At 43.0% G+C, this 27,042-nt stretch overlaps 1 protein-coding gene across 1 annotated transcript; it reads left to right on the top strand.

Moving 5' to 3' along the window:
• The first annotated feature begins 1 nt into the window (after nucleotide 1).
• Nucleotides 2-25,493, top strand: LOC147006013 (glutathione S-transferase A3). Its single transcript, XM_085835903.1, has 7 exons — nucleotides 2-235; nucleotides 9,349-9,449; nucleotides 17,388-17,439; nucleotides 18,902-19,034; nucleotides 20,106-20,247; nucleotides 23,029-23,160; nucleotides 25,125-25,493. The coding sequence occupies exons 2-7, from the start codon at nucleotides 9,363-9,365 to the stop codon at nucleotides 25,242-25,244; spliced, it is 666 nt and encodes a 221-aa protein (XP_085692029.1). The 5' UTR covers nucleotides 2-235; nucleotides 9,349-9,362; the 3' UTR covers nucleotides 25,245-25,493.
• Nucleotides 25,494-27,042: the final 1,549 nt, after the last annotated feature.

Below are 27,042 nucleotides of genomic sequence, written 5' to 3'. Positions count from 1 at the left end.
GGAAGAAACACATTAACTAACTCTTTAGCAACTCAGGCATGACTTTGCATTTTTCTTCTAATCCTTTATCTAAATGTCTGGCCTCTGAACACTGTGGGAGCAGCTTTTCCCTTATTGGATTGTCTCCCCTTAACTGGGAAGGGCATATTCAAATTTAATAAGTAGCTTACAAAACAGCAGAAACTCTTACATATGGTAAGAGGTAGCTTTTTAGAGGGAACAGCTTTTTAACAAGGTAAGTACTGAATCAAATCTCTCTCTCTCTCTCTCTCTCTCTCTCTCTCTCTCTCTCTCTCTCTCTCTCTCTCTCTCACACACACACACACACACACACACACACACACACACACACACACACATCTTATGTTCCTAGAAAATAATTTAGCACAAGAAAACAACTGTTTTATACTGGCACGCAGACTAGGTGTGCTGCATCCAGGACAGTCTAAGAATTGTCGAATCCATTTCTGCTGGATACATTGTTGCAGAGATGTAAACATAAAGGATTTAGATAATGATTGAGGATTTAGTAAAGGATTGAGACATGAGAATTTATTGGTAAGAGAAAAATTAACCCCATAAGTAGACAATAGGAGGTAATAGCCTAGACAAATTGCAATTATGTCCAGGGAAGAGAAGCATGGGACTTCGTGTGTTACAGCTCTGAGGGTGGAGGTTTCCCTGATGCAAGTTGCTATAACTCTGAGGGAAAAGGTTTCCCCTAAGGTTTCTGAGGAAATGTTGCAGCTCTGAAGGGAAAGGCATCCCAGCATTTGGGAGGCAGGTGATACCACAGAGTCACACTGCACAACAAACCTCACACTGGAGATTTCTTGGGAAGGATATAGGAAGGTGGCTACCTCTGCTAGGGTGAGAACTGGACAGGAGAAAGGCTTATATACAGCTCTTTTGAGGGAGGAGTTTTCCACGGTGGAGATTTCCAGGGTGAAGATTAGTAAGATTTCAAGTTGTGAGCTTGGAGCGAGTGCAGGGATTGGCAGGAAGTTTGCACATGGGAATTGGTAGGTTTTCATGCTCAGGCACTGGTGGGTTTGGGTAGCTTTTGTCATCTAGAAATGGGCTCATACCATTTACCCTACATCATCATGATGATGATGATGATGATGATGCAACCAAGTAGTAGGAAAGGGAGCAACATTCTCATTAAACTACTTTCTGCTGATTGGGAGTGCCGAAGTTCTTAGGGAAAACTTGATCTTCACCATCAGGGTATAGTCACAGGCCTCTAGCTCAGTAGCTAGGGGCTGGTCATTGTATAATAGCAGCAGAATAAAAGTCTGATTAGAAATCTTTCTGATCTCTCCTTGAAGAAATCTAGACAAGAAGGGGCTTGTGAACTTCCGGACATAGGGGCTGGGTGGTAGTGCTCAGTGAGGGTATTATCACAGTCTGAGGGGTCCAGTGTGTCCCTGGAGAGTTAAAGCAGCCTGTGATGCCAGAGAAAGAGGTGTCGGAGAAACGAGGGGTGGTGGCGATTTTGGCAGGGTGCAGAGTGTGATAAGCCAATGGGTGAAGCTACAAATGAGGGTTGTGAGTTTGATCCAGAAGGGGCACACAACTAACTTTCTCCAAAGTGGCCATCCAGGGGGTTATTTAGTAGCTGATCTACAACTAGGACAGCCCAGATTTATCCCATGGTATTTGTAGGACCAACGTGGGTAACCTCTTTAAGTTTCTGACCACTTTTTACAGTAGTGTTCCTTTTGATCATAGAGAAAACAGGAGTGACAGAGAGATGGATACAGACCTGAATTGGCCTTTGACAGCCTGCTAGAACAATTCACCGACACTGTTTGGAAGGGCTGTTGGTTAGAGGGGAGAGCTTCTTGAAAAATAAACATCTATATGTAAAAGCTAGCCCTGACATGTGAGATAGGAGACTGAGATAGGAGACATAGAGAAGAAGGCACAAGTTAAGACATAAAAGATTTTTAGATTTGTTGTTTGCACAGTGACAGAAATTGCTACCACTAAAACCTGGCTATGGCAGTTTTGGCCATTGAATTGTGGCGAGTTCAAGCTGTTTGTAGTAATGGAGGGAGGCTTTAATAAAATTTGAGTCCGTGGAGGAAGAGAAGAAGGGTCATAAAATGACCTCTGAGAGATCGAGTGTCTATAAGTTCCAAGAGGGAGCTGAGAGACAGGAAGAAGTGCCCAGGGAAGCTGTGGGACTTAGCAGTCAGCTCCTGAGGGGAGGAAGCAAGGAAATAGGGAGGGTTCCATTAGGCGGAGAGAAATAGTGGGAGAGAAAAATATCTTAGTAACTTGCCCAATTAGTAGGGCTCCGGAGTAGCAGGCTCCAGGAGCCAGAGACAGGAGACGTATTGAGTAGGTGGGGAAAGATGAATGGTTAGAAAGAGTGGAAAGATGACAAGGATGAAGAGAGACTCTAGAATTTGGAAACAAACAGGACGGCAGAATCCAGTGGCAACAAATGATCTGTGCACACCTTAAGAGAGTCCGCCAGCATCTTGAGTCAGTTTGAAATGATGAGACGTAGGCATGGTTGAAAGGTAAGTCTAGCATCCTCTACCTGAAAAGAGAGAAGTCAGGAAGGAATGTTCAAAGACCCTTGTATGTTAGGCAGTGGTATAGCTGAGGGAAAGATGATAGTGGGTGACCTGAAGGTTAACCTTTTTTTTTTTTAATTAGATAAGCAGTTTGGCTATGTCCAGAACATGCAGGCAAGGCGCCCATCATTGTATAGTATGATCATCTTTTTGATAAATATGCTATGGGAGCCAAGGAAGGTCCCGGTTGGTGGTCCAGGACCACAAGGACTTATCCCTCCTTCTCTATGACATGGAGTGAGAAGGGGTGAGCCAAATCTGGAAGATGTAGAGCTGGGGCCTAGAAAGCATCCTTTTGAAGCTTACAAAAGGGTTTAATGATGGGTGCAAGAAGGGGTTTGTATGAGGGGGCCAAGAGCTGCCTTATCTAGGGGAGGGTGAGAAGAGAGAAGGAGGGAATCCAAGAGCCTAAGAAGCTAGTCATCCCTAGGAAGGACAGAATTTTATCCTTGGTGGCAGGGACCATGAGAGAATAGGTTAAGTGTTTTCTATCTAGGGTACTGACCTTGTGAGCTGGGATAATAATTAATCCCAGATAAGAATCCTGAGGGGTGGACATCTGAACCTTAGAGGATGAGTCCCTTTATCCCTGGCCAGATACAAAGTTTTGTAAGGTGTTGTCCTGGCTAATTTTCAGGGATGGACTACAAAGGTATTTTATAAGCTTGAGTTTAGGAAGCAACAAAGAGAATAAGTCAGAGGCTAGAGCTTGGCCAAATACTTGTGGGCAGTCCCTGTGAGCAGGGTTGAGAGGTAAGAGTCTGGATTGGTCTAAGTAAAGGCAAAGATATTTTGTGGCTGAGGATCTAGAGGACTGGAAAATAAAGTATCCTTGAGGTCTAAGACAAAAAAATGGGAAGTCCCTGTAGGGATGGTAAAGAGGAACAGCATATGACAACAGTATACTGTCGCTCATACCTAAAAGACACCCGAGTCCCTATAAAACCAAACCCAGTAAAATTAAAGTAAGCAAGGCTTAAAGATAGAAAATAAAATGAGCTCTGGCAACAGAGGACAGTGCAGAGAGCTGAGAGACTCACTAGCCAGCAGTGTGTGTGTGTGTGTGTGTGTGTGTGTGTGTGTGTGTGTGTGTGTGTGTGTTTGCAGGAAGACCATACACATGCCTTAGAGTGGAGAAAAGAGAAAGCTTGAATGTAGGGAATGGGGAATTTCTTTCCATTTCCCTTATCACTCACAGTATTTGTAGAGGTCCAGAATAATATTGAGACCTAGGATGTCATTAGGCAACATTTTGGATTGATTATCTAAAAGGTAGATTATCTAAGGCCAGAATCAATTGCAAAAACAAATAAAATTGGAGCCCTTCAGGTCGGGTGCCATGTGGAAAGGCTGGAGGTTTCTAAATGCACCCAAAGGGGGAAGGGAAAGGTCCCATAGATGAAAGGGCAGGAAGAAAAACAGCCTGTGTTTGCAGGCATCCCCAGGACTTGGAGGAGTGGAGGAAGTCATGAGCCTTTGAGTGGATCATCACCACTTAGTGGTTTATCCTGGCTAAGCCTAAACAGAGATGTGTGCCTGGTACTAGGGCTTTTATGGAGGCCACACATGAGGATAAAATACCAAGTCTGAGGGAAGGATATGGAATGGACTCTAGAGGATCTGTGGGATTATTGCCAGCTCTGAAAGGAAGGCAGAAGAGGGCAGAACGGGGCAAAACAGCCTAGTTGGACCTAAGGAAATTGCAGCATTGCAGTTTGAGTTAGGGGGATGGTCAGGGCCAGGTAAAGGGGGACAGCCATAGCCTTAACTACCATGCTAGGGATACCAGAGGAGTGTCAGACGCTCAACAATTACTTCCTCAGACTCAGGAAAGCTTTTATGCCCAACCGAAGGGGGATCTTACTGAATTGCTCCTGGTGGATGGAGTGCCAAGTGATCAGTGAGCCAGAAGGTGCGTCTGTTGTGGCAGGTGGACTGGAGATTTGAGGGATAGAGTCCCAGAGAGATTTAGACTCCAAGCAGCAGTGCAGGCACCAGGAGAGCCTACTTGAGGTAGAGCACAATGTAAGTTTTATAGCTCTGAGGGGAAAGGGGCTTTCCCAATGGAGTTGTTACAGCTTTGAGCGGGGAGGTCCCCCAGGGAAGTAACATAGTTCTGAGGGGAAAGGTTTCCCCTAGAGGAATGTCGCAGTCTTGAAGGGAATGGTGTTCTAGCAGTAGTGAACTAAGGAATAACACAAAGTCACACTGCACATAAAACCTCACCCAAGAGAGTTACTGCGAGAGATTCAAGAGGGTGGCTGCCCCTGCTCCAGGGTACTGAACAGGGAACTGAACAAGAAACAGATTTTATTTAGGGTTCCTTAGGGTTGGAATATCCAGGGTGGAGATTTCCAAGGTGGGGATTGGTATGATCTCAAGTCCTGTATGGTGCAAATCCAGGGATTGGTAGAATTTCGTGCTCAGGGATTGGCTATTTTCATGCTCAGGGATTGGTGCATTTTATCACCTAGAAGTAGCTTGGACCATTTACTCAACACTTATGCTAGAGTTGCCTTGTGTATAGAAGAAACCAATGTGCGACTGTGAATTGTGATGGCTGAGGCAAGACAAAGAGAATTAGACATGAGGATGAAAAATGAGCTCCTTGCCTCTACTGGCTGAGATTAAAGATTATGAATTATGTTTATAGCCAAAGCAAAGTGTCTTGATCATTGACCTTTTTTTGGCTTGTGTTCTATCTTATCATTCTAAAAACTAGTACAATATGCCTTATAAACCACATACCAGTGGAAGATCCCTGATAAACCACACACAATCTAGTTTATTGGCAGAGGGGAGTTACTGGGGGAAGGAAATGGATAAAACTAAGCATGCCTAAACATGTTGCCTAACCTTTAAATACTTTAGATAATTATAACTCAAATCTAACACCACTATGTGAATAGCTAACAGATCTATCTATCTATCTATCTATCTATCTATCTATCTATCTATCTATCTATCTATCTGTCTGTCTGTCTGTCTGTCTGTCTGTCTGTCTAAATCTGAGTCTCACTCTCTCTTCTGACTATAGAGACAATCATACTCTCCCTCTGGAAGCTAATGAGCAACACAATAAATTAATACACATAACATTCATAACAGAGATATTGCAGAAGCATGTTCACCGTCACCCCAGTTCCTGAACTTCATGAAACCCTTAGTGGTGGGGAGCACCGGGAGTTGTCACCATCGTGGTTACTGACAGCACAGCTACTCCTCAGAACTATCTGAGGCTGGGGAACATGTAAGATCCTGTCACCTCATTCAGTCTCTCTGGTTCTCATCCTCTGTTGACTCTGTGAGGCTGTGTGACACCCTTTGTCCTGATGGAGAACTGACAAACCAACTCCTGTTTGGAGACTGGCAAATGTCCAAGTGAAGGACATTATGATGAAATACCATGTAATATGATCTTCTATCAATGCTAATAGGATTAGTGAGCACATTTGAATTACTTGGCTCAGTGTTCCCAACAATCACCTGCAGCCACGCGAACTTTCTCTTCCTTCTGAATCATTCCAGCTAATGAGGACATGCAATACTCATATCCTACAGCTGTAAAAATAATGGAGTGCTTATATTTACAACAAATTTTATAACATAAAGTTTGGGACTTAGGAGCTCTGCCTTTAAGGGAGCTCCTATTTAAAGTTGTTTGCTATCTTAAACACAAGTGCACATACTTTGGTATAGACAAGGAGAGTGTTTCCAACTGCACAACATCAAACACTCTTCAAGAGGTTATATGCTGTTCTATATCAGCTCTTTGGGGCTTTAGGGGGAAAGTATGTCTCCCCCAATCCAGCACTGGAGCCTCTAGTCACAGTGATTCTTCAGTGTTTACTTTATACCCATGACCTCACTGGTCATCTATCCCAGAAGCCATTGCTTTCTATCTTCTATTTCTTTGCTGTGTCCTACCTCCAAGCATCCTGAGATGGGGAACTGTCAGATTTCCTTACTGGACTCAAGACCTCTTAATTTATTCACAGTGATCAAACAAGCATACAGACCTGCATATAACAGCATACACACACTGAAACTAAAATCACATCCATCTACTTAACACTTTCTGAACTCTGGTACATCCTATCCTTTTTCTAGTTCATCAAAAAAATCAGATTTTATAACTGATCTAGAGATTTCCACTTGTATTAAAAAAAATAAAAAAACTAATACCAGATGTCTTGGTTAGGGTTTTACTGCTGTGAACAGAGACCATGACCAAAGCAACTCTTATAAGAACATTATTTAATTAGGGCTGGCTTACAGGTTCAGAGGTTCAGTCCATTATCATCAAGGCAGGAGCATGGCAGTGTCCAGATAGGCGTGGTGTAGGAGGAGCTGAGAGTTCTAAATCTTGTTCCAAAGGCAAACAGGAGAATACTGACTTCCCAGAAGCTAGGATGAGTGTTTTTTGCTTGTTTGTTTTTGTTTTTTTCCCCCGAGACAGGGTTTCTCTGTATAGCCCTGGCTGTCCTGGAACTCACTTTGTAGACCAGGCTGGTCTCGAACTCAGAAATCCACCTGCCACTGCCTCCTAAGTGCTGGGGTTAAAGGCGTGTGCCACCACACCCAGCAGCTAGGACGAGTGTCTTAAAGACCATGTCCATACTGACACACTTTTTTCAACAAGGCCATATCTACTCCAACAAGGCCATGCCTCCTAATAGTGCCACTTCCTGGGCCAACCATATTCAAACCATCATACAGTAGTTAATAAAGCCTAGACTTGGTTTTGAATAGAAAAGTGACTGGTAGAACAACAATTTCGTGTAGACTTCTCTAGAAACCCATCTCTACAGCTGTACAATGAATATAATTTTTAAGGGTCCCATTAGGTGACTTATTTATTCGGAGAAAATGACAATAAACTGATGAGGATGCCCAGTGGGGCAGACGTGGAAAACCTTTAGCTTGGTGTCAGGTCCAAAGGAAACTCCATGACTCCAAATCACAAAGGAGAGGCATCCCTTCTCATGTAATGAGATCCCAGTTGGGCAAGAGAACTTGCTCGTCCCAATTGTGACTTTTGTAGAAACAGTGTAAGCTCCAGGAGGGGGCGGGGTAAGGAGTCAGCAGCAGTAGGTTCCTAGTAGTAGTTTCCAGGAACCAACAGAGTCAGAGCAAGCAACTCCAAGGTAACATTGTCCAGGAGAGAGTAGGTGGAGGAAAGAACTAGCTAAGAGGGCAGTTCTAAAATCTGGAGTTGACTATGATGGGGGCAGGGGGGTGGGGGGTGGGGTGAGAAAGCCTAGAGAAACAAACAATCCACTCCTTAGGAGAGTTCTACCCAGTAGCCTGGTTCAGGTAGGGGTGGCCCAACCTGTTGGAATTGGGTCCATTTATACCCCCGTTGGTTTGTTAACAACCAGTTAAACTGAACATATGACTACTCCATGATATGGGTAAGGGACTGGTTTTTATTTTAAATATGAGAGAGGACATCAGACAGAGTCCATAGCAAAGACAGAACATCGTAGCCTGAACGTATCCACCAGACTGGACATGGCTATAAAAGAAGCAGGAATGGGGGAGTGGGGAGGGGTGGGGCAAGCTCTTTTTGGAGAGCATAAGGGGCTGGAAGAGGCAGACAGAGAGAGGAAGATAAAGAGAGTGTGGGTAAAAGAGGGAACATACCCAACACAGCAGGGTTATAATGAGAATAAGTGGCTGGGAGTTGGGAAGCCCATATGCTGGGAAAGTTTAAGGTAGGAGGTGAGAAGGATGAGGCTGCTAATATGAAATGTGTAGCAGGTACTCGTGGTACTGAGGGAGGCCAGCATGGTTTTAGGAACCACAGATAACTTTCTGCCAGTGATAAGGGAAATGGCTCCTGTTTTAGGCTTCCCAGGTTCCTGGGGGAATGCTGGCATTTGTCTACCCACAGGAATTTGGGGAAATGGGGTTTCCTTTGGACCTGATGTTGGTCCTATATTCTGTAAAATGAACTCAGCAATACTTCTTTTCCTTGATTTCACATTGAAATGCAGAAGCAAGGAGTCTGCAAGAGTTTAATCTCTGCATTTGATCAAATGCAGCATAGCAGCCAAAGGGCTGAACAGTGCCTGCTGTTGTGGCCATTGCTGGGTTAACCATGTCCTCTGGGTTTGATGTGCTTGCTTATGAGGGTGCAGAGCCTTCTTGTCTTTGTGCCTCTCTGTGACTCTTCCTGTCCAGCACTGACTTCCATGTGATTGTGCACACTGTTTAAACATACTGATGTCCAGTTTCCTTAACTGAGAGAGACATGGAGAAAATAGGCAGTTCATGTGACCATATGAGAGTATTAAAAGCAGTGTGTTAGAGGAGATCTGGGCTGGGGACGTACCTCAGGGATGCAGGGCTTGCCTAGCCTGTGAAAAGCCCAGGGTTACACCTTCACCGAGGGAGGGGGAAAGGAAGAGAGAACAAGACAGTGGGGTGGATGGGTGGGACCATTGGAGATCTACAATAAACTGTAGTTTGCTGGTACCTTGTTTTCCTATTAAGTCCCACACATTATCATCCTCCACCTTGAAGTATGATCCTTTAAAAAAAAAAGTCACATATTAACCAATAGAGACACTAAAGTGTTTTGGTCCATCTGAGGGTGGCTCCTGATATGTATTAATCTGGACCAAGGAACATGGTCCCGGACTGTCTCCAACCCTGCCATAGAGAAGGCAGATATTTCTTCAGTTAGCTGCTGCTGTTCAGACCCCGCATAGGACAAACTTTTAAGAGCATGGTGTGCTTCATCCCTGTTTAGAAAACCAAGCTGTCATGGCGGGGAAGCCAGTCCTTCACTACTTTGATGGCAGGGGAAGAATGGAGCCTATCCGGTGGCTGTTGGCTGCAGCTGGTGTGGAGGTACGTTCTGACATGAGTGGAACCTGAAACTACTTATATCAAACACTTTCCTCACATGAACGGACAAAGCATCTTACTGAATGTCCTAAGATAAATACTAACAACTCTTAAGTGATTCACAGATTTCTCCTAATAGATTAATACTTATTTTCATCATCGATCGTTAACATTAAAATAAGGGCTGGAGAGATGGCTCGGCAGTTAAGAGCACTTGCTGCAATTTCAGAGACACTGACTGCAATTCACACCACACACACTCACACACACACACACACACACACACACACACACGCACACGCACCCGCTCACACATATACTCACACACACATGCATACTCACACACACATGCACACACTCATTCACATACACACACATACATACTCAACACAGTTGCACACACATGCAGAGAGTAAATCTTCAAAACAACGAAACGTGTAATTTATCAAAACTTGTACACTCTATTTAGATGTAAAGGATCTGTACAAGACAAAAACCAAACATGTCATTTGAGAAAAAGAATAGAAAAATGAACACTGTCTACTTGATGTTAAGTTAAACAAAACAAGCATCAATAATAAATAAATTAATCTCAAAGTAAAAGTTGAACTTCACACATTTCATTTTTAAAACATTTTTTGCTTTTGTCATAGCAATAAGAAAGAGTACACAGTTTGCAGCCAAAGTAAAATATTTCTAATGTTTTCTAATATTTCTATTTTTCATTTTTTTTTGTGGGTGTGTTGTTGAACACACACTCACAACTTTATCCTTGTCCTGATCGTGGTCTGGATGGTCAGGGTCACAATTGTCCTCCTCCACCTCTTGCTGCACTGGGAAGTTCTGGGGTGGTGCCCTGGACCAATTGCTGTGTCCACTGAGGACTGTGCCTCCGTCTGGAACAACTGTTTGACTGAGGCTCATCTGAGGAGATGTCAGTCTGTCATGAGTTTGATTGACATTCCTGAAAACAGGAAGTGGAGCATGATATTCCTTTCATCCTACAGATGAAAGATGCTTCCATGTTGAGATCCACGTTTTCAGCTTAAAAGGAATGTTCCTGACACTATTTCTAAATGTTCCACTATGGTTCCTCTGCTCCTGCCTTGTTTTCAATCTATACATTCTCTGTGCAGTAATAACTGTAATTCTGCTATAAGCTATGAGAGCACCTTTGCATGGTGTGTGGTTGACCCAGCGTTGGTATAAAAGGTGTGAGTGTGCGTGGAATCTGAGACTTCCTTCACCAGATGAGAAAAGAGGCGTACAGGTGAAAGTCTCTTGCCTTGACTATGGAAAGTGAGGGGCCCAAAGAGGAACCGCAGAGTTTTCACATGCACACCCAACACATCAACCTTAAAAGGATTAAAGCATACACTCTTGGGAAATGAACTTAATTACACTGAAAATACCTATAACAGATGAGGTGGCCAGGAGACAATGCAAACAAACCCTCTGTTAAGCATGAAACCTGTTCATTCATAATAGCTAGAGAAGTCAGTTTATTTTTTCTGGGTCCTGGAGATATTGGGCCATAGAAGACAGACAGAATGCTTGCCCTGGGACATCATATTGCCACTGTAATAACCATATTTATCATCTTAAAAGGAATAAGAGATAGCTTGTTCTATCTAAGTACCCACTGGGAGTTAGCATGGCCCAGGGAACACAGACGTATGTTATTTCCCAAACCAATGTTCCAACATGAAAGCACTTTCAAAAGATTTTTATAGTTTCACAGAACAAAGAAGGCAATAAATCAAGACAAATTTAAAATATATTGATAGAAATTTATTATCACAAGATGCTCTGTGTCAAAACCTTCTAAAATTTTTTTTTTAATTATTATTATCATGAGATGTTAGTTTAGATACAAGATGGAACAAGGAATGGCTGTTCCACAAGGCTAAAGCTAGCCCAAGATAAAAGAATTAGACTCCGTGTTAGTACCAGGACATTCCAAGCCCCGGCCTAACTATGTGACCCTTGACCTGCATTGCCAGGACAACGACCTTCAATCCCACAACCCATTTGGCTCAGTTCCCACCCTCACTGGTGTGATGCCATTTTCTGTATAAATTAGGAAGTCACCCCCTCCTCTCTCTCTTTTTCCTCTTCTCTGCCCTTCTAACCGCTTCGTCCCACCCCCCCCCCCCCCCTTATCCCTGCACAATACACCTCTCCCACGTGGAACCACCTTGGCCTGGTCTGCTGTCTGGTCTATCTGCTCAAAACATTTATAGATTACTATTATATGATATTAATTAACATATATCATTCCGAACCTGTAAACCCCAATCTCTCCAGAGCATTGGCATTCCAATGGTGTCTACAGACAGACTCCTTCCAGGGATTTTTGGTTCAAAGTGAGACACAGCTTCTTTTTAGGAATTTTTTACTCACAGTACAAGAGAAGGAATCAAGTTTTTTTTTTTTTTTTTTGAAGACACAAAACTTAATTTTTGTGAGCCACCATGTGGTTGCTGGGATTTGAACTCTGGACCTTCGGAAGAGCAGTCGGGTGCTCTTACCCACTGAGCCATCTCACCAGCCCTCAAGTTTTTATAGAGCTAAAAGTCATTCTTTTTCAAACTTTTTGCCCAGTAATCTAGTGGGAATCTTTGTGATTCAGCTGAGCACTACTTTCTCCAGGCAGAAGGATTCCACAAATGGGTGACTGATTTTCTGAGACAAGATCTTGAGAAAACTGCTAAGAGGTCTTATCCCTGGGAGGTAGTGGTAAGAAAGCTAGCCACTCATATGAGGTCCTGTCTTTTACCTGAGCTTCTACTGCCCCCTCAGTTTCATAGCAAGGTGTTTTCTAAAGCCTCAGGTTACAACCCACACAGAACCACACTGTTAACATATCTATTATGTGGCCAGATCCTGTTTCAAATTTAATGAAGAAACAAACAAACAAACAAAACTGTGTTGAGCCATCACAGATTGTTTTATTCATACAAATGAATGCCTGGTTTCCCAGGTAACCAGATGGCAGTCTGGTGTTTCAAGACTTTTAGGCCTCTGGGCAGAGAGAGGTCAGTCCAGACAGAGTGAGAAGCAGTGTTGGCAGCTCCCTCTCCTGCCTCAGCAGGACTGAAGAGCCTGCTGAGAGCAAGTGGCCTGGGCCCTCTGGCTCAGAACTCCTGTTGATTATCATCTCCTCCAGCATCTTCCTCTTCACCAGTAGCATCACACTCCCAGCCCCAGCTCACCTTGCACACTCTCCTGTGATCTCATTTTCTACCCTGTATGGTTTTCCTGGGCTGGATGTTTGGCAAAGTGTTATCATATTATCTTATCGTCCCTGAAGTGTGATACGATGGAATCACATAGTGCCACAAGAAACTGATCCGTGGAGCATTCTAAATATGCCCAATGTCCTGAATTTTTCCAACCAAGAATTCTATGAATGTCAGATAGTCGCCAAAAGTAACTCCACTGTATCATGTAACGGTATTTGCTTTCTGTGGGGCAAGTGAGGTACTGAGTGTCTTGAAAACATTCCAGTATTCGTTTAAAGAACGGATCTCACAAAGATCTCACAAAGCCATGTCAGAACTCATAGGTTTTAATAACAAAAAATAATGTAGAGACGTTAATTCCTTCTTAAACTGGGAATTTGATATAATTGTGCTCCCGTTTTCCAGGAGGGACAACTTTACTTACTTACAAGACTAGGGTAGCAAACAGGAAGTTCTTCACCCACAGCAGGGCTCCTGCGAACATAAGTATTGTTAAGTACAGCAGAAGCCTATTGGCAGGATGTTAGACACAGGCTCCTGCCCTATTCCAGTCTGGAGATGCACAATGTTCCTTCTAATCCCACTTGGGATCACATGAAATATTACAAATACATAGCCAGAAGAAAAGAGCATCATTTCCCTGCCACTGGTATTCCATAGCTCATTTCTTAGTCACTGACATTGGAATGATCCTAGGAGAGGTGACATTGTAAGATTCAGGGGAGCCTTAACTTACCGGAGACCCCCTGAGTGAACCATGTGGAGCCAGAATCCATGCAAAAAGCAAGAGGAATTTATTGTTCTAGTGCACTGGGGTTGTCCCAGACTCAAAGGAGAGGCGGTCACCCCTGGTGCATGTTCGACGAGTTTTTATATGGTTTCCAGGAGCGGAATAGAGCATCAGCAACGAGGCACAATATGATTGGTGGAACAGTGTGCCTTTTAAACTGATTGGTCTTTATGGAACGAGGTGACAAGGACTTCCCTTGTCAGAAGGTGGGCAATGGTCCATCCAGTGGAATGTGTCCCCACCCGCAGGTCAGTTCCTACCCTGTGATCTGAGGAATGTTAATTAGCCTCTCTCTTCCAGAGGGGCAAGTTTTTCATGACCTTCCCAAAGTTCCTGAGCTGACCTTTTCAACATCAACTACAATAAGCTGATGTTCCTATGAAGCAGGAATTTTGAAGGACTTTCAAAATTCCTTAGACTTTTGCCTAACTTTGTCTAGGCAAAGTGAATCGGTCAACTTCCCAGTGTCCTGCCTGTCCATAGTTGGGACAGTGTGCTGTCAACAGGGAGGCAAAGGGCAGTCTACTGCTCAGGGTCCAGCTTTTCTGAGTTTGAAGCAAGCTTTAGGTGTAGGTTCTCCTGTTCCCATCTTATCTTGAGATCAGAGGTGCTGTCAGAAGCTGCCATGTCTATCACAAAGAGGTTTTTAGTATACATTTGAAATGCCATATTCTACACATCTCTGAAGTTTTTGAAGGCCATCTCTCTGTCTAAAGTGTATTTGACTAGACAAACTTTGCTTGTATCTCGTTACCCATACTAGTCTTAACCTTAAAAATATACACACACAGGAGGCTAAATAAGGTTTATTTCTATAATTAATTACATTAGTACTTAGCATGATTACAGATATAGTTCTCAACATATTAAAGGATTTTATCATTTATAAGGTGACTGTCTACTAACTTGCATTTTTTTTTTAATTTCTTGAGATAGGGTTTCTCTGTGTAGCCCTGACTGTCCTGAGACTCACTCGGTAGACCAGGCTGGCCTCGGACTCAGAAATCTGCCTGCCTCTGCTTCCCAAGTGCTGGGATTAAAGGTGTACACCACCACTGCCTGACCTGACTTGCAATTCTTGATTATCATTAACAGTTTACAATAATTTAGTAGCTTTCATAAGACTAGGAATTTAGGTTTTAGCTTTAAAAATCATGATTTTGAATTGAAGCCCTTTTAGTATCAAAATAAGCCTTTTGTTTGTTTGTTTGTTTGTTTGTTTGTTTGTTTTTATAAGACAAGGTTTCTCCGTGTAACAGCCCTGGCTGTCCTGGAACTTGATCTGTAGACTGGGATTAAGGCTTGTACCGCCATGCCTGGCTCAAAAATAAGACGTGTAATTACAGTATACAAACAGCTAAGGCTTAAAGGACAGAGAAGCTAGGTAAATATTACTATGAACATATTAGACCTTAGGAGTTTATAGATCTTGATTATTTAATATACCTTATTCATTTAACATATGTTGCTACTTATCTAAATTTTCTAGCAGTCCGTGCTGAATCATTAGCAAAGACATAAAATTTCATACAGAATATTTTAAATTAGAGTTGAATCATATATATAGTGTGTTGTGGCAAATATAACCTTAAATTTCTACCATCACCACACAAAAGGCCATAGCAACTTAAAATATTTGAGACTTGTTGCTTTCTTAGTCTAAAAGGAGATACATTAATGAATAGTTCATTATGACAAAGAAGTGATTATGAACGATTATGATCATTGTTTTATGTGGTGTGGTCATCTTAAGATGGCAAAGTCACATGGCAGGTTGTCAACCATGTGGCTGGCATGGTTGCTATTTAAAACATTTGTTTTCCTAATCTAGTTATCATCTCTCTATCTTTTTTAATGAGTATATTCACGTTACATGCACATATACCCTAAACAAGAGTTGAAGCACATATACAAACACCCATGTATACAAACACTCATATATACATTTTTAATTCTAAGCCTTTTGTTATAGGTTTAAAGTCAAATTTTGTTGCAGATTATATACATTTTAAACCATATCTAATGGGTAACATACAAATCCTTAGATAAGAATTTATGGCATAATCTTAAGATGTTTTGTTTTTGAGAGCAGAGTGCAAAGAAATCAGGAGATAAGATTTTTTTTTTTAAGTGTGGGGAATTGGAATCTTAGAGATAAGAGAATTTGAGAGTGTGTAGCAGAACAAGTTTAGACATAAGATATTTGTGAATAATTTGTCCATGGCAGTGGGAATTTGGAAATCAGGTATGCCAATTTCTGGCCTTTGAATTTAGCCAAGCTGTTGTATAAAATCTGAGTCCGTGTAGGAAGAGAGAGCAGGTGTGTGCTTAGCTTAGCACAGGCCCCAGAAAGCCAATGGCAAAGTCCACGTGGGGAGGCTGCAGGAGCCAGTACTATGTGGCAGACATAAAGTGTGCTCTAGAATTTGAATTTGAAGTTACAGACAAATGATAAGTGCATGCCTCAGGAGCGTCAGATCAGCAGCTTGGTTTGAGCAACCACTGTGGTGGGAAAACCCGAGGGAGGACTTCGAACATGGCGTCCGACCTGGTGGCCTGGAGTGGAGGAGGGTTTGCTCTGGGTTAGATGTCTTTGGGTCCTAAGGCTCCTGAACAAAGTTCCCCTTGTTCCGGAATAGGCTTGCCCAGGCACCTCGCAGCTTGGCAAGGGATCCTGGGGTTCTTAGACCCAGAAGTACCTGGTGCTTCTTAGGCTGCTGGGAAAGGATAACTTACCTAGTCAAAAGTTGATCACATCATGCAGAGAGAAAGAGAGGGGAAAGGAGAGGTCCTCAGTTTCCAAGAGGATTTAACTCCTCCCTCCCTGGCCTAAGGCAACAACATAATAGGTTTTCTCTGCCCATGAAATAAGCCAATTCAAACCAAATTAAAAGTAAAAAGGGACAGGTTATTTGTGGGGCAGCTCTCAAGTGGGTACATCAGTCTCAAGGAACAAGGCCAAAAAAATCACCACGCGGACAAGGAGACTAAGGTTGGAGGAGAAGAAAGAGATAGCATGTGCCCAGGGAGGGAGGGAGGACAGGAGCAGCAGGGCAGGAGGAGGAAGGAAGGAAGGAAGGAAGAGGAAGGGGAGAGGGAGGGAGATGTAGGCCTCTGGGGGGAGGGGAAGCCCAGCCCTTGGGCTGGAAAGTTTAGGGCAGAGGGTGGGGTATGCCAGCCACACCTTGTAACAGCAAAGGACTGAGGGATACTGGGAGAACCTAGAGGCCAGGTCCCCTTTGATATGTTAAATAACCACCTTTCCAGGGTCTGAAACCCAAGAATTGTAGCCACAGCTCCTTTCTTAAAATATCTGCTGTAAATTTCCATCAATCAAGTTTAGCTTGTAAGACTCTGGCAAACCGTGCCTTACCAGGGACCCACTGTGTGAATCATGTGGAGCTGGGATCTATGCAAAAAGCAAGAGGAATGTATAGTTCCAGTGCACTGGGGTCACCCCAGACCCGAAGGAGAGGCAGTGAGCCCCAAGATCCATTCGGGGAGTTTTTATATGGTTTCCAGGGACGGAATAGAGGATCAGCAACGAGGCACAATTGGAGGAACAGTGTGCTCTTTAAACTGATTTGTCTTTAGGGAACAAGGTGACAAGGACTACCCTGGTCTGAAGGTGAGCAAGTCAGTCCTGTGGAATGTGTCCCAATGTGGTCAGGTTGGTTCCCACCCTGTGATCTGAGAAATGTTAATTAGCCCCTCCCTTCTGCTGGGGAGCATGTTTCCTGACCTTTCCAAGTTCCTGAGCTGACCTTTTCAAGCTCACCTGTGTACCAAACTTTAAAAAAAATCTTTTTTTTTCATATTATCTATAGACAGGAGCCATTAAAGTGAAAATCCTGGGGCACAATGAACTTAATTAATAAAGACTTGTTTATTCTTTCTGTTTTCTAGTTTGAAGAGAAATTTCTGAAAACTCGGGATGACCTGGCAAGGTTACGAAGTGGTAAGAAACAGATGTAAATGTTCCTGAGGGGGGTTCTGGTGGAAGCTATAAGCATTTAATCATAAGTCAGTACCTATGTAAGGAGGTGGTTATTATTATTCGGGGGGGGGGCTGCTACACCACCTCATTTAAATATCTATTAGGGGGTTTCTACCCCACTTCACACCATATTGTTCCCAGATAAAAGACAAGAAGCCTTTAGTAGTATAAGAAGCTTAAAAGCACTAGAGCTGGGCAGGTATCAACCCTCTGTACTATTCTGTCTACATCCTGTGATGATCCCTGAGATATAACTTGCCTTACTCTGCCTGGGATCTGCCTACTCTATCCATGGCCCACATGTCCATGTGTTCACCATTCACCTACCTCGTGGTGGCTTCCTTCCTTTTCCTCTCCCTTCCTCATGGTCCCTACTTCAGACCCCAAGTCCTGGAAACTTGGCTCTACCGCTCTCTTCTGCCCAGGCCTGGCTGTAGGCATCTTTGTTAACCAATCAGGGTTCAAGTACAGCATTATTTGTACTTGAAGATCTCCTGGAGGACTGGGACCTGGTCTCAGCGGCCAGCATTTAGCATCTGTATACATAGGAGCACCAGACCAACTCCCTACAGGTAATTGTAGTGTTCGCTGATGAAAGGGTAGTAAGTTTAAGTCACGGGTCTTCTCTATGAGCAGATCTGAAAATCTCTCAGTTTAAGGAGCTGAGAAGCTCTTTGTGTCTGCTGAGAAACCATCCGCAGGGCTCCACAGGTGTCCCAGCTTTGCTTCCACATGCTCATTGCAGTTAGCTCAGACTCCCACAGTGCCCTCCATCCACACACAACTCACTGGATGCCAGGAGCAAATATGTCAATCACTGACCTTGAGTTCTAACAGATTTAGCAAACTAATTCCATAGGGATACTGTATTCTCGGATTAACGGAAAGATTGTGCTGGTTATGTGGAAGACTAAGAGAGGATAAGGGGAGAAAGGGAGAAGGGCAGCACCTATGGGTGAGGGTCACTGGGCCTACCCAGTACATGTTGTCCCTTGGTGTTAACTGAGAAGCACACAGGAACCTACATAGAAGCAGATTCATGATTTTCCTTTGATGTCATGAATAACATGAACACTTTAGGACTGTCTTTTTTATTGTAAGGAAATCTGTTGACAGTACAATTATACCTCCTTCAACTTCACTCTAAAATATATATGAAGATGAAATAAACACACCATCATATCCTGTCAACAGACACAGTATAAGTGATTATGGTTAAAAAGTAAGAACATCAGTAAAATAATTGTCTACATCTTAGAAGACACTAAGGATGCAGGAAATAAAAAATTAGATGCTATTTCACTGAAAGTTACCTAGTAATTTGTTTTTAAATGTTCAGTCATCTGATTAAATATTTTGTTTTGAATGTATCTAACTATAGATTTTACGACTTATTCTCCTTTCTCTTTGCTTCATCCAATAGATGGAAGTTTGATGTTCCAGCAAGTGCCCATGGTAGAGATCGACGGGATGAAGCTGGTGCAGACCAAAGCCATTCTCAACTACATTGCCTCCAAATGCAACCTCTATGGGAAGGACATGAAGGAGAGAGCCATGTACGGTAGACTTTCTCTGGAAAAGATGTTTTCCTTTCTTGAGTGAACAGAACTATAGCAAGGGATTCATGAACACAGGGGGGTTTTGTGCTTGGATATACATACACTGACATCAGTTAGGAGGAGTGCCATGGAGATGGAGGAAGAATATAAGGGGTTAAAGATGTATCGTGGTAGAATAGGAGATATTGGTACCCTGTTTCCATAAGATTTGTTTAATCTTTAGAAGCGATATTCTAGTCAATATAACTTTGGACAAAGGCCAAGTCTTTAACTAACAGTAAAGAGAGGTATCCAAAGAGCTGACCTTCTAGTTCTGGCCATTATAAGACATATAACAGTAACTGTGACCCTAGGTTACCATCTAAATCTACATATAGTCAGCCTACTTGTAAGTCATAGAGTCTGGTGCAGAGACACAAGGGTTGCATGGTGCACGGTGCTTTTCATGGGAACTGAATGAGGGTTTTTTTGAAGCTGCCAAGACTAATCATCAGATCTCCTCTCTCTATGCTACATCCACTCCATTCAAACAAAAGTCTTCTGTGGAACTGTGGATTATTTCTCAAACGTTAAACATCAAGCCACCAATAACCTAGCAGTTCCTTTACTAGACACATACATAAGAGACATGGAAATATATGCTCAGGAATAATTGCACAGGAATGTGCATAGATGTGCTAGTTAGAGTGTTAAAAAAAAATGAGCCAAGTGTTCACCAAAGACTGAATGCAAAGAACATTGCTTGCTAGACATTCAAGTCATTCAAAGTGGAATGCCACTGGGTGTGATAGCATTTGCCTTTAATCCCTGAGCTCAGTGACAAAGGCAGGCAAACTGCTGAGAGTTTAAGGCCAATCTGTCAACCCAGCCAGAGCTACATAGAGAAAGTCTGTATATATTTTTTAAAGTCCAAAAGGATTGCTAATCTGCAAGTAAAAATCAAATTACTACTACTGACTCCAAAGCCCCATCAGAGGTAAACAAATTTACCACCGCCTGCCGTGTGAGTCTTTTAAGTATGAAACCTCAGGTGAGGGGGCTTTGGCCGAATGCTTGTCTGTCTTTCAGCATTGACATGTACACAGAAGGAGTGGCGGATCTGGAGATAATGATTCTCTATTACCCCCATATGCCCCCTGAGGATAAAGAGGCAAGCCTTGCCAAAATCAAGGAACAAGCAAGGAACCGTTACTTCCCTGCCTATGAAAAGGTAAGTGGAAGCTGACAGAACTTCCGTGCATTCAGAAGGTCTAAAAGACCTCAGGGGCGCCGGGAGTGGTGGCACACGCCTTTAGTCCCAGCACTTGGGAGGCAGAGGCAGGCAGATTTCTGAGTTCGAGGCCAGCCTTGTCTACAGAGTGAGTTCCAGGACAGCCGAGGGCTACACAGAGAAACCCTGTCTCGAAAAACAAAAACAAAACAAAACAAAAGTCCTCAGGGGACATGTGACCAACTAAAGTTGCTAGAAGAGAAATGCCGAGCCTGTTAAAACATGTTATGAAGCATAACATCAAGACCCTGCAGATTCTGGACTGGCTCCTTGGTTCATGGATGCTTGCCTTCTTTCTGTGTCTTCAATTGCAGGTGGTGTATGGGAGGTCTCTGGAATCCCCCTTGTAGGGAGCGGGGATGCCATTCATGAGCACTAAGCCCACAGTTAATCTATTCCCTTCTCAAGGGTCCTACTTACTAACAGCATCATGCTGTGGGCTGGGGTTCTCTGCATCTTGATTTTGGGCAGGGCAGACACAGATCCTCAGTCACAACAGAGGAAGAATGTGTTCTTGGGTTGTTAAGTCTTGGCTTCCAGAACGGGCTTCATTATTGTTAGTTCAGCACCTAAACGTTGGAGGTGTTGTGTAAGCATAGAGTGTAAAGACCCATTGGGATAGTTATAGCAGAGAGTAGTGCTGTGACCCACCCTAGAGTTTTTCTGAAAGATTTCACAGTCACAATTAGAACTTGGGGTATGTGAACATCAAGCCACACTAGGGGCTGCTCTTGATTAAACAGAATACTGCCATCTTTTTGACTCGAGAGCATCACAATGAAAGCAATACCAGAAAATATTCTGCCCCTGATATAGGGAGGTTTGAAACAGGTGGGCCATCAGAAGAATATTGTTCTGTTTGGGATAGATTTGAAGTATCTACACAATACTGGCAGAGGCATGGGAGGGAAGAGGCAGGGCAGAGATGTGAAGGGAAAAAATTGCCAGAATTAGCAACATGGCTCTCAAGTTTTTAAAAAGAAAGTTACACAAAATAAAAGAATAAGTTCTGCCTTTACACATGTATGTGTGTTTGTTGTATATAACCATCTTCTTGAGAAGTCCATTTACAAATGAAGGGGCCATGTTTCAGAACTGAACTGGGAAAGGTCAAACTGGACATAAGGCCGGGCGTGGTGGCGCACGCCTTTAATCCCAGCACTCGGGAGGCAGAGGCAGGCGGATTTCTGAGTTCGAGGCCAGCCTGGTCTACAAAGTGAGTTCCAGGACAGCCAGGACTATACAGAGAAACCCTGTCTCGAAAAAAAAAACCAAAAAAAAACCAAACAAACAAAAAAAAAAAACTGGACATAAGAAATAATTCTAAGCACGTGACGGTGGCCGGAGCCTTGCACCCAAAGGAAGACCACAGAGTTCACCTACCTTTCCTCTGCTGCATACGGTGCTTTCCCCTTACGTCTTCAGGAATTCAATAATGATGGATATTTTAGCAAGTAACACATTTCAGTCCCTACCCCCTTTCTTTGATTAAACACTTCCTTTGTATTAGGTTATTCCTTCCTTAATTCAACAAATACCAATTCCTTGCTCAGATGTCGGATCTAGGATGTAGCAACGAGCATGCACCATCATCCCTCAGTTTCTTACTCCTGGCTCTCGTGACGCTGGCAGATCAGGATGCAACCCATGTAAAGATGCTCTGTTCATTAGTTTGTCTTTTTCCAAGCAGTGAATTATATTTATATGTGTATACCTAATCTAATATGTATTTGAAGACATATTATCTTTAATTGGTAGCACAATGGAAGTCCTTTTCTTCATTCTTAAGACTTTAACGTGGATAAACTATTTAGGCAAATATTACTTATTGCCATAATACATTTTTAAAAAACTTCCATCCATCTAGAAAAGTTTAGCTAGGCATGGTGACACACGCCTGTACTTGGCACTCAAGGTGTAGAAGCAGGATCAGGTCAAGACAAGGTTAAGTACACAGTGTGTTTGAGGCCAGTCAGTCTGCACTACACGAAAATCTGACTCAACAAATACATGCGTGCATGCATGCATTCATACATACATACAGACAGAAAGTACATTAAAGAACATATATGCAGTGTCTGCTTGATGACAGAATTGACATCCTGTGTGCTCAATGTGTCCATTCCTCTCCTTCACCTGCCCTTGTTTCTACCAGTTAATCATAATACATTTCTGAAGCATTTGAAAATTAATTGTAGACATGGGATGCAGTTAACCCTTTGATGCTTCAGCAGTACTGAGGATCCCATAACATAAATAGCCCGAGCCAACGTTGCAGAGATGACAGATCAGGCTTACTGTAGATGCCATAGACATGAGAACATGGGAAGCAGAGAGGAAGAAGGTGGTTGCTGAGGCAGTCTGTGCGTGTGTGAAGGGTGCAGTGAAGCCACTTCCCACAAAGAGACTACAGAGTATGGCGAGGGGCACCCCCACATGTCAGGGATTCACCCCTTTAGGATGGGTAGGAAGAAATAGTGCAGCTGGAGCTAGGAGCTTGGCATGGCTCTAAGATGTAGGGAAGGACAGATGACACAATAATGGTCAGAGATCTGCTTCTTGATTTTATCATGAGCCAGGGCCTAGAGGCAAGCATGGGCTCCATATGTACCCGACAAGGAAGCGAAGGGACATTCAGTAGGAGAGGCTCAGGAAAATTCAAGGGGCCCCAGTCTGATACCAGTTGTCTTCAAGCTCTAACTAACATCTTGAATTCCTCAGGTGTTGAAGAGCCATGGACAAGATTATCTCGTTGGCAACAGGCTGAGCAGGGCTGATATTGCCCTGGTTGAACTCCTCTATCATGTGGAAGAGCTGGACCCAGGCATTGTGGACAACTTCCCTCTCCTGAAAGTACTCTACATATCTTACCTCATGGGAACCAATATGTTGACCATAAGGGTGATCCTGATGCAACTTCCAGCTACTGCCTGCCTCCATAGCTAGCCCTCTCCTTTAACCTATGAGATTAGACTTTAGATGCTAGTTCTGAGACATAAAAAGAATCCTGTTACATGAGGAAATCTGAGGTGGATGCTATCTCAGGACATATGACTTTGTCTTGTATAATGGAAAAAACCCAGGACCCCACTCTCTCTCCCCACACTCTATCCCACCTTGGATTTGATTCTGATTTCATGGGATCCTCTCTATCAAAGGTGCAGTCTTGTCCTTCCACACTGAATGTATCTGGAGAGGTCTTTTTCAAGCTTCTATATTAATGAACATTGTATTTCTGTAGCAGTGAATAGTTAATCTGTTAACTAGTTAACAGTTAGTTAATCTGTTAGGTAATGGTTAATCTGTTGTGGAAATATGTTTGTAAAGGAGGTGTGTAGAGAGAAATATGTTGCAGTGGTGAATAGTCGTGAAGAGTTAATGTGCACTGAGCTCCCAGCGACTGATTGTACTTCTAGCCACCTGCCAGAGATCTCAGGATTCACGGATAAAAGACACACACACACACACACACACACACACACACACACACACACACACTTCAGCCTAATTTTGATATGCCTTGACGAGCTCAATGATTGGGCACTTCCAAACCTCCCCACAGCTAGCACACACACCCCTACAGTATTCCTTAGTTAACACTTTCTAAATTCTGCCAAGAGAGGGGTGTAGGATAGAACATGACAAGATTGGGAAGCAGAGACATCAGACTTAAAGGCCCACTGACATATAAGAGTCAGGGAAGCAGAGCTAGAGGCCTCGCTCCAGCTTGGGTCTGGGGCAGCAAAGATAAAATATAGATTTAGAAAGTGTTAACAAAGCATATATCAACAGTAACCTGGCGTGTGTCTTTCATTCAAAAATCCAGAGAACTCTGGCTGGTGGCTAGAAGCATGGTCACCCACCAGGAGCTCCGTACAGAGTAACTATTCACCACTCAACACATTTCTTTCTACAGAGGCCTTCTTTACAAACATGTTTCCACAATACAACAACTCTCATGTGTGTGTGTGTGTGTGTGTGTGTGTGTGATGATTGTGTTACTATCAGGGTGTGCACATGCACTTATACATATGGATGCCAGATGTAGACATAGGATGTCTTCCTGGTTCATTCTCCATCTCATTCATTCATTCATTCATTCATTCACTCATTTGAGATATAGTATGTCACTGAGTCCGGAGCTCATCAATTCAGCTAGCCTGGCTGACCAGTGAACTCCAGAGCTGTCTGTCTCCACCCTCCGCACCACAGCACTTGATCAAAGACACCTACTACTCTCCTAGGTTATTATGTGTCGGGCGGGGATCCAGACTCATGGCCTCACACTTGCAGAGCAGGCATCTTGCGCACTGAGCCATTCCTAAGCCCTCTCGCTCTTTTTATTTGCCTTGGTTTTCTGTGGTGCTTGTGAGTAAACCTTACATCTACTGGGCAAGGGCTGTACCACTGGGCTACACTGCCAACCTCTGATTCTCCCATTTTTCTTTCTCAGGGATGGTTGAGAGTGACTGGATATAGGTTTTCCTGTTCTATTTTCTACTAAAACTTTCCTATTTGGGTCTATGGATCTGAGAAATACATTGTCCACCCTTAAAACCAACAGAAGTAATGAGTCTGCAGGATTAATATCCAAAGAAGATGGAAAAAACTCGAACAAAATGAATCTTCAAGATATATTGGGGCAAAGCTCCATTTCCTTCCTCTCATCTTCATTCTCTCTGGGTGTCTGTCTCTAACCTCCACCCTGGTGCTGATGGAGGGGCTCGGTTGGTTGTTTGACTGGCAGGGGCACAGGGCAGGGCAAGCAATAACTCTTTCTTCAGCTGCTCTCTGAGGCTCTGCTTTGTCTGTTGCAGGCGCTGAGAAGCAGAGTCAGCAACCTCCCCACAGTGAAGAAGTTTCTTCAACCTGGCAGCCAGAGGAAGCCTTTTGATGATGCAAAATGTGTTGAGTCAGCAAAGAAGATTTTCAGTTAATTCAGGCAACTATGGATACATAGCACCCACAAAACCAACCTTCTAAAATTTTGTATCACATTGAAGTGTTTTGACTAAGTGTTGACCCTACTTAGAAAACTAACAAGTTTCCTAAGGTGTCCGTGTTAATTCAGGTAGACATGACTGACGAGGAATGGCCGGTTGCTCTCTAGTTGTAGTTAAAATTGAAATCATGATCACTTCCTCGGATATGTTCTTACTGTTCAATAAAACAAAACAAGCTTCTTAGACTCTGGAGTATTCGAAAATCGTCACTCAATAGCTGCCATATCCTTGTCAAACAGAGGAGAAATCCTCCTGTCAAATTCTGACTGATGCAAAAATAATCTTTCCTTATGGAGAGAGATGTCCTTCCTGACCAAATACACACAGATGTGTGCACACTCAAACTGTGAGGATGGAGATGTCCTTCCTGACAAATACACACAGATGTGTGCACACTCAAACTGTGAGGATGGAGATGTCCTTCCTGACCAAATACACACAGATGTGTGCACACTCAAACTGTGAGGATGGAGATGTCCTTCCTGACCAAATACACACAGATGTGTGCACACTCAAACTGTGAGGAACTGTTTTCCTTTAACTTAGTAATGGTTTTCTTTTTCAGTTATATAAACAATACATTTATGTTCAATATAGAGCAATTGTTTTCCCTGGGGCTGCATGAATGATGGATACAGCAGGGACAATCAAATTACCCAGCCACAGAATCTTGAATTTCTGTAATAGAAGGATTAAAAACTTAGGCATTCCTAACACAGAACTGGACATTCTGTGTGTCCTATTCCTAAGGTTTCTATAACAATGTACCACAAACTTTGTATCTTAAAATAAAATAAAACTTATTCTTCCTCAGTTCTGGGGAGGTGTCTGACATCTAAGTCTGAGATCCACTAGATTCTCTCAGAAGGCTTTGATAAAGAATCAACATGTATTGACCTGGGCAGATATCTACCCTCTAAGCAATTAGTTTATACCTCCCTATCAAGAACCCCGAGTTATGACTTGCTATTTTCTGCATGGGCCGCTCTTACTCTGACTGGCCAGCTCACATGTCCAGTTTTTACTATCCCTTACCTCATGGTGTCTTCCTCCCTCTCTTTCCTCTTTCTTTCCTCATGGTCTCCTGCCTCCAAACCCAAGCCCCTGAACCAAAAGACCCACCTATCTCTCTTCTGCCCAGCTATAGGCTGTATGCAACTTTATTCACCAATCAGGAATAACTTGGGGGGCGAGGTTACATATAGTCACTTGGGACTATGTGAAGATTCTTTCATCCCTGAGAACAACCAGGTTTTGACCAGTATTTAGCATTACAATACATAGCAATGAAGGTTTTATTTCGGTTTACACTTTGAAGGTACAGTCCATAGCAACTTTCCAGGGGTCAACACATTCAGTTGTAACCCATAGTAAATCACTATGCATTATAATGGAGCCCTGGGCCAAAATTAAGGGTTTGTCAGTGACATTTTGGTGTGACTTATGCAACAGCTAAAGCACCTCCAATGATGAGAAAGGTTCCATTGAGTCCCTGTTCTCAGTTACCCAAGAAGCAATAGCAGAAAGCCCCAAAGAGATAAGGAATCAGTCTCTAGCTGCTGGATCCATAGGCCATGCCCTTCACTCCCTATGTCCCCCGAAGTGAGGCAGCTTGTTAAATCCTAAATTGATTGTTAATTTTTAAAATTTTATTTATTTTTTTAAAATAAATTTTATTTATTTTTTTAAAATAAATTTATTTATTTATTTATTTAATGTATGTCAGTACACT

This window comes from Mus caroli, unplaced genomic scaffold, assembly GCF_978045245.1.
Source record: "Mus caroli unplaced genomic scaffold, Mus_caroli_1 scaffold_1, whole genome shotgun sequence".
Classification (NCBI taxonomy): domain Eukaryota; kingdom Metazoa; phylum Chordata; class Mammalia; order Rodentia; family Muridae; genus Mus; species Mus caroli.
This window is presented reverse-complemented; position numbering and strand designations above follow the sequence as displayed.

Coding starts and splice junctions, on each gene's coding strand:
- LOC147006013 (XM_085835903.1), top strand. CDS start 9,363: ATGGCGGGGAAGCCAGTCCTTCACTACTTTGATGGCAGGGGAAGAATG. Junction 9,450..17,387: donor TGGCTGCAGCTGGTGTGGAG/GTACGTTCTGAC, acceptor TCTGTTTTCTAG/TTTGAAGAGAAATTTCTGAA. Junction 19,035..20,105: donor GACATGAAGGAGAGAGCCAT/GTACGGTAGACT, acceptor TCTGTCTTTCAG/CATTGACATGTACACAGAAG.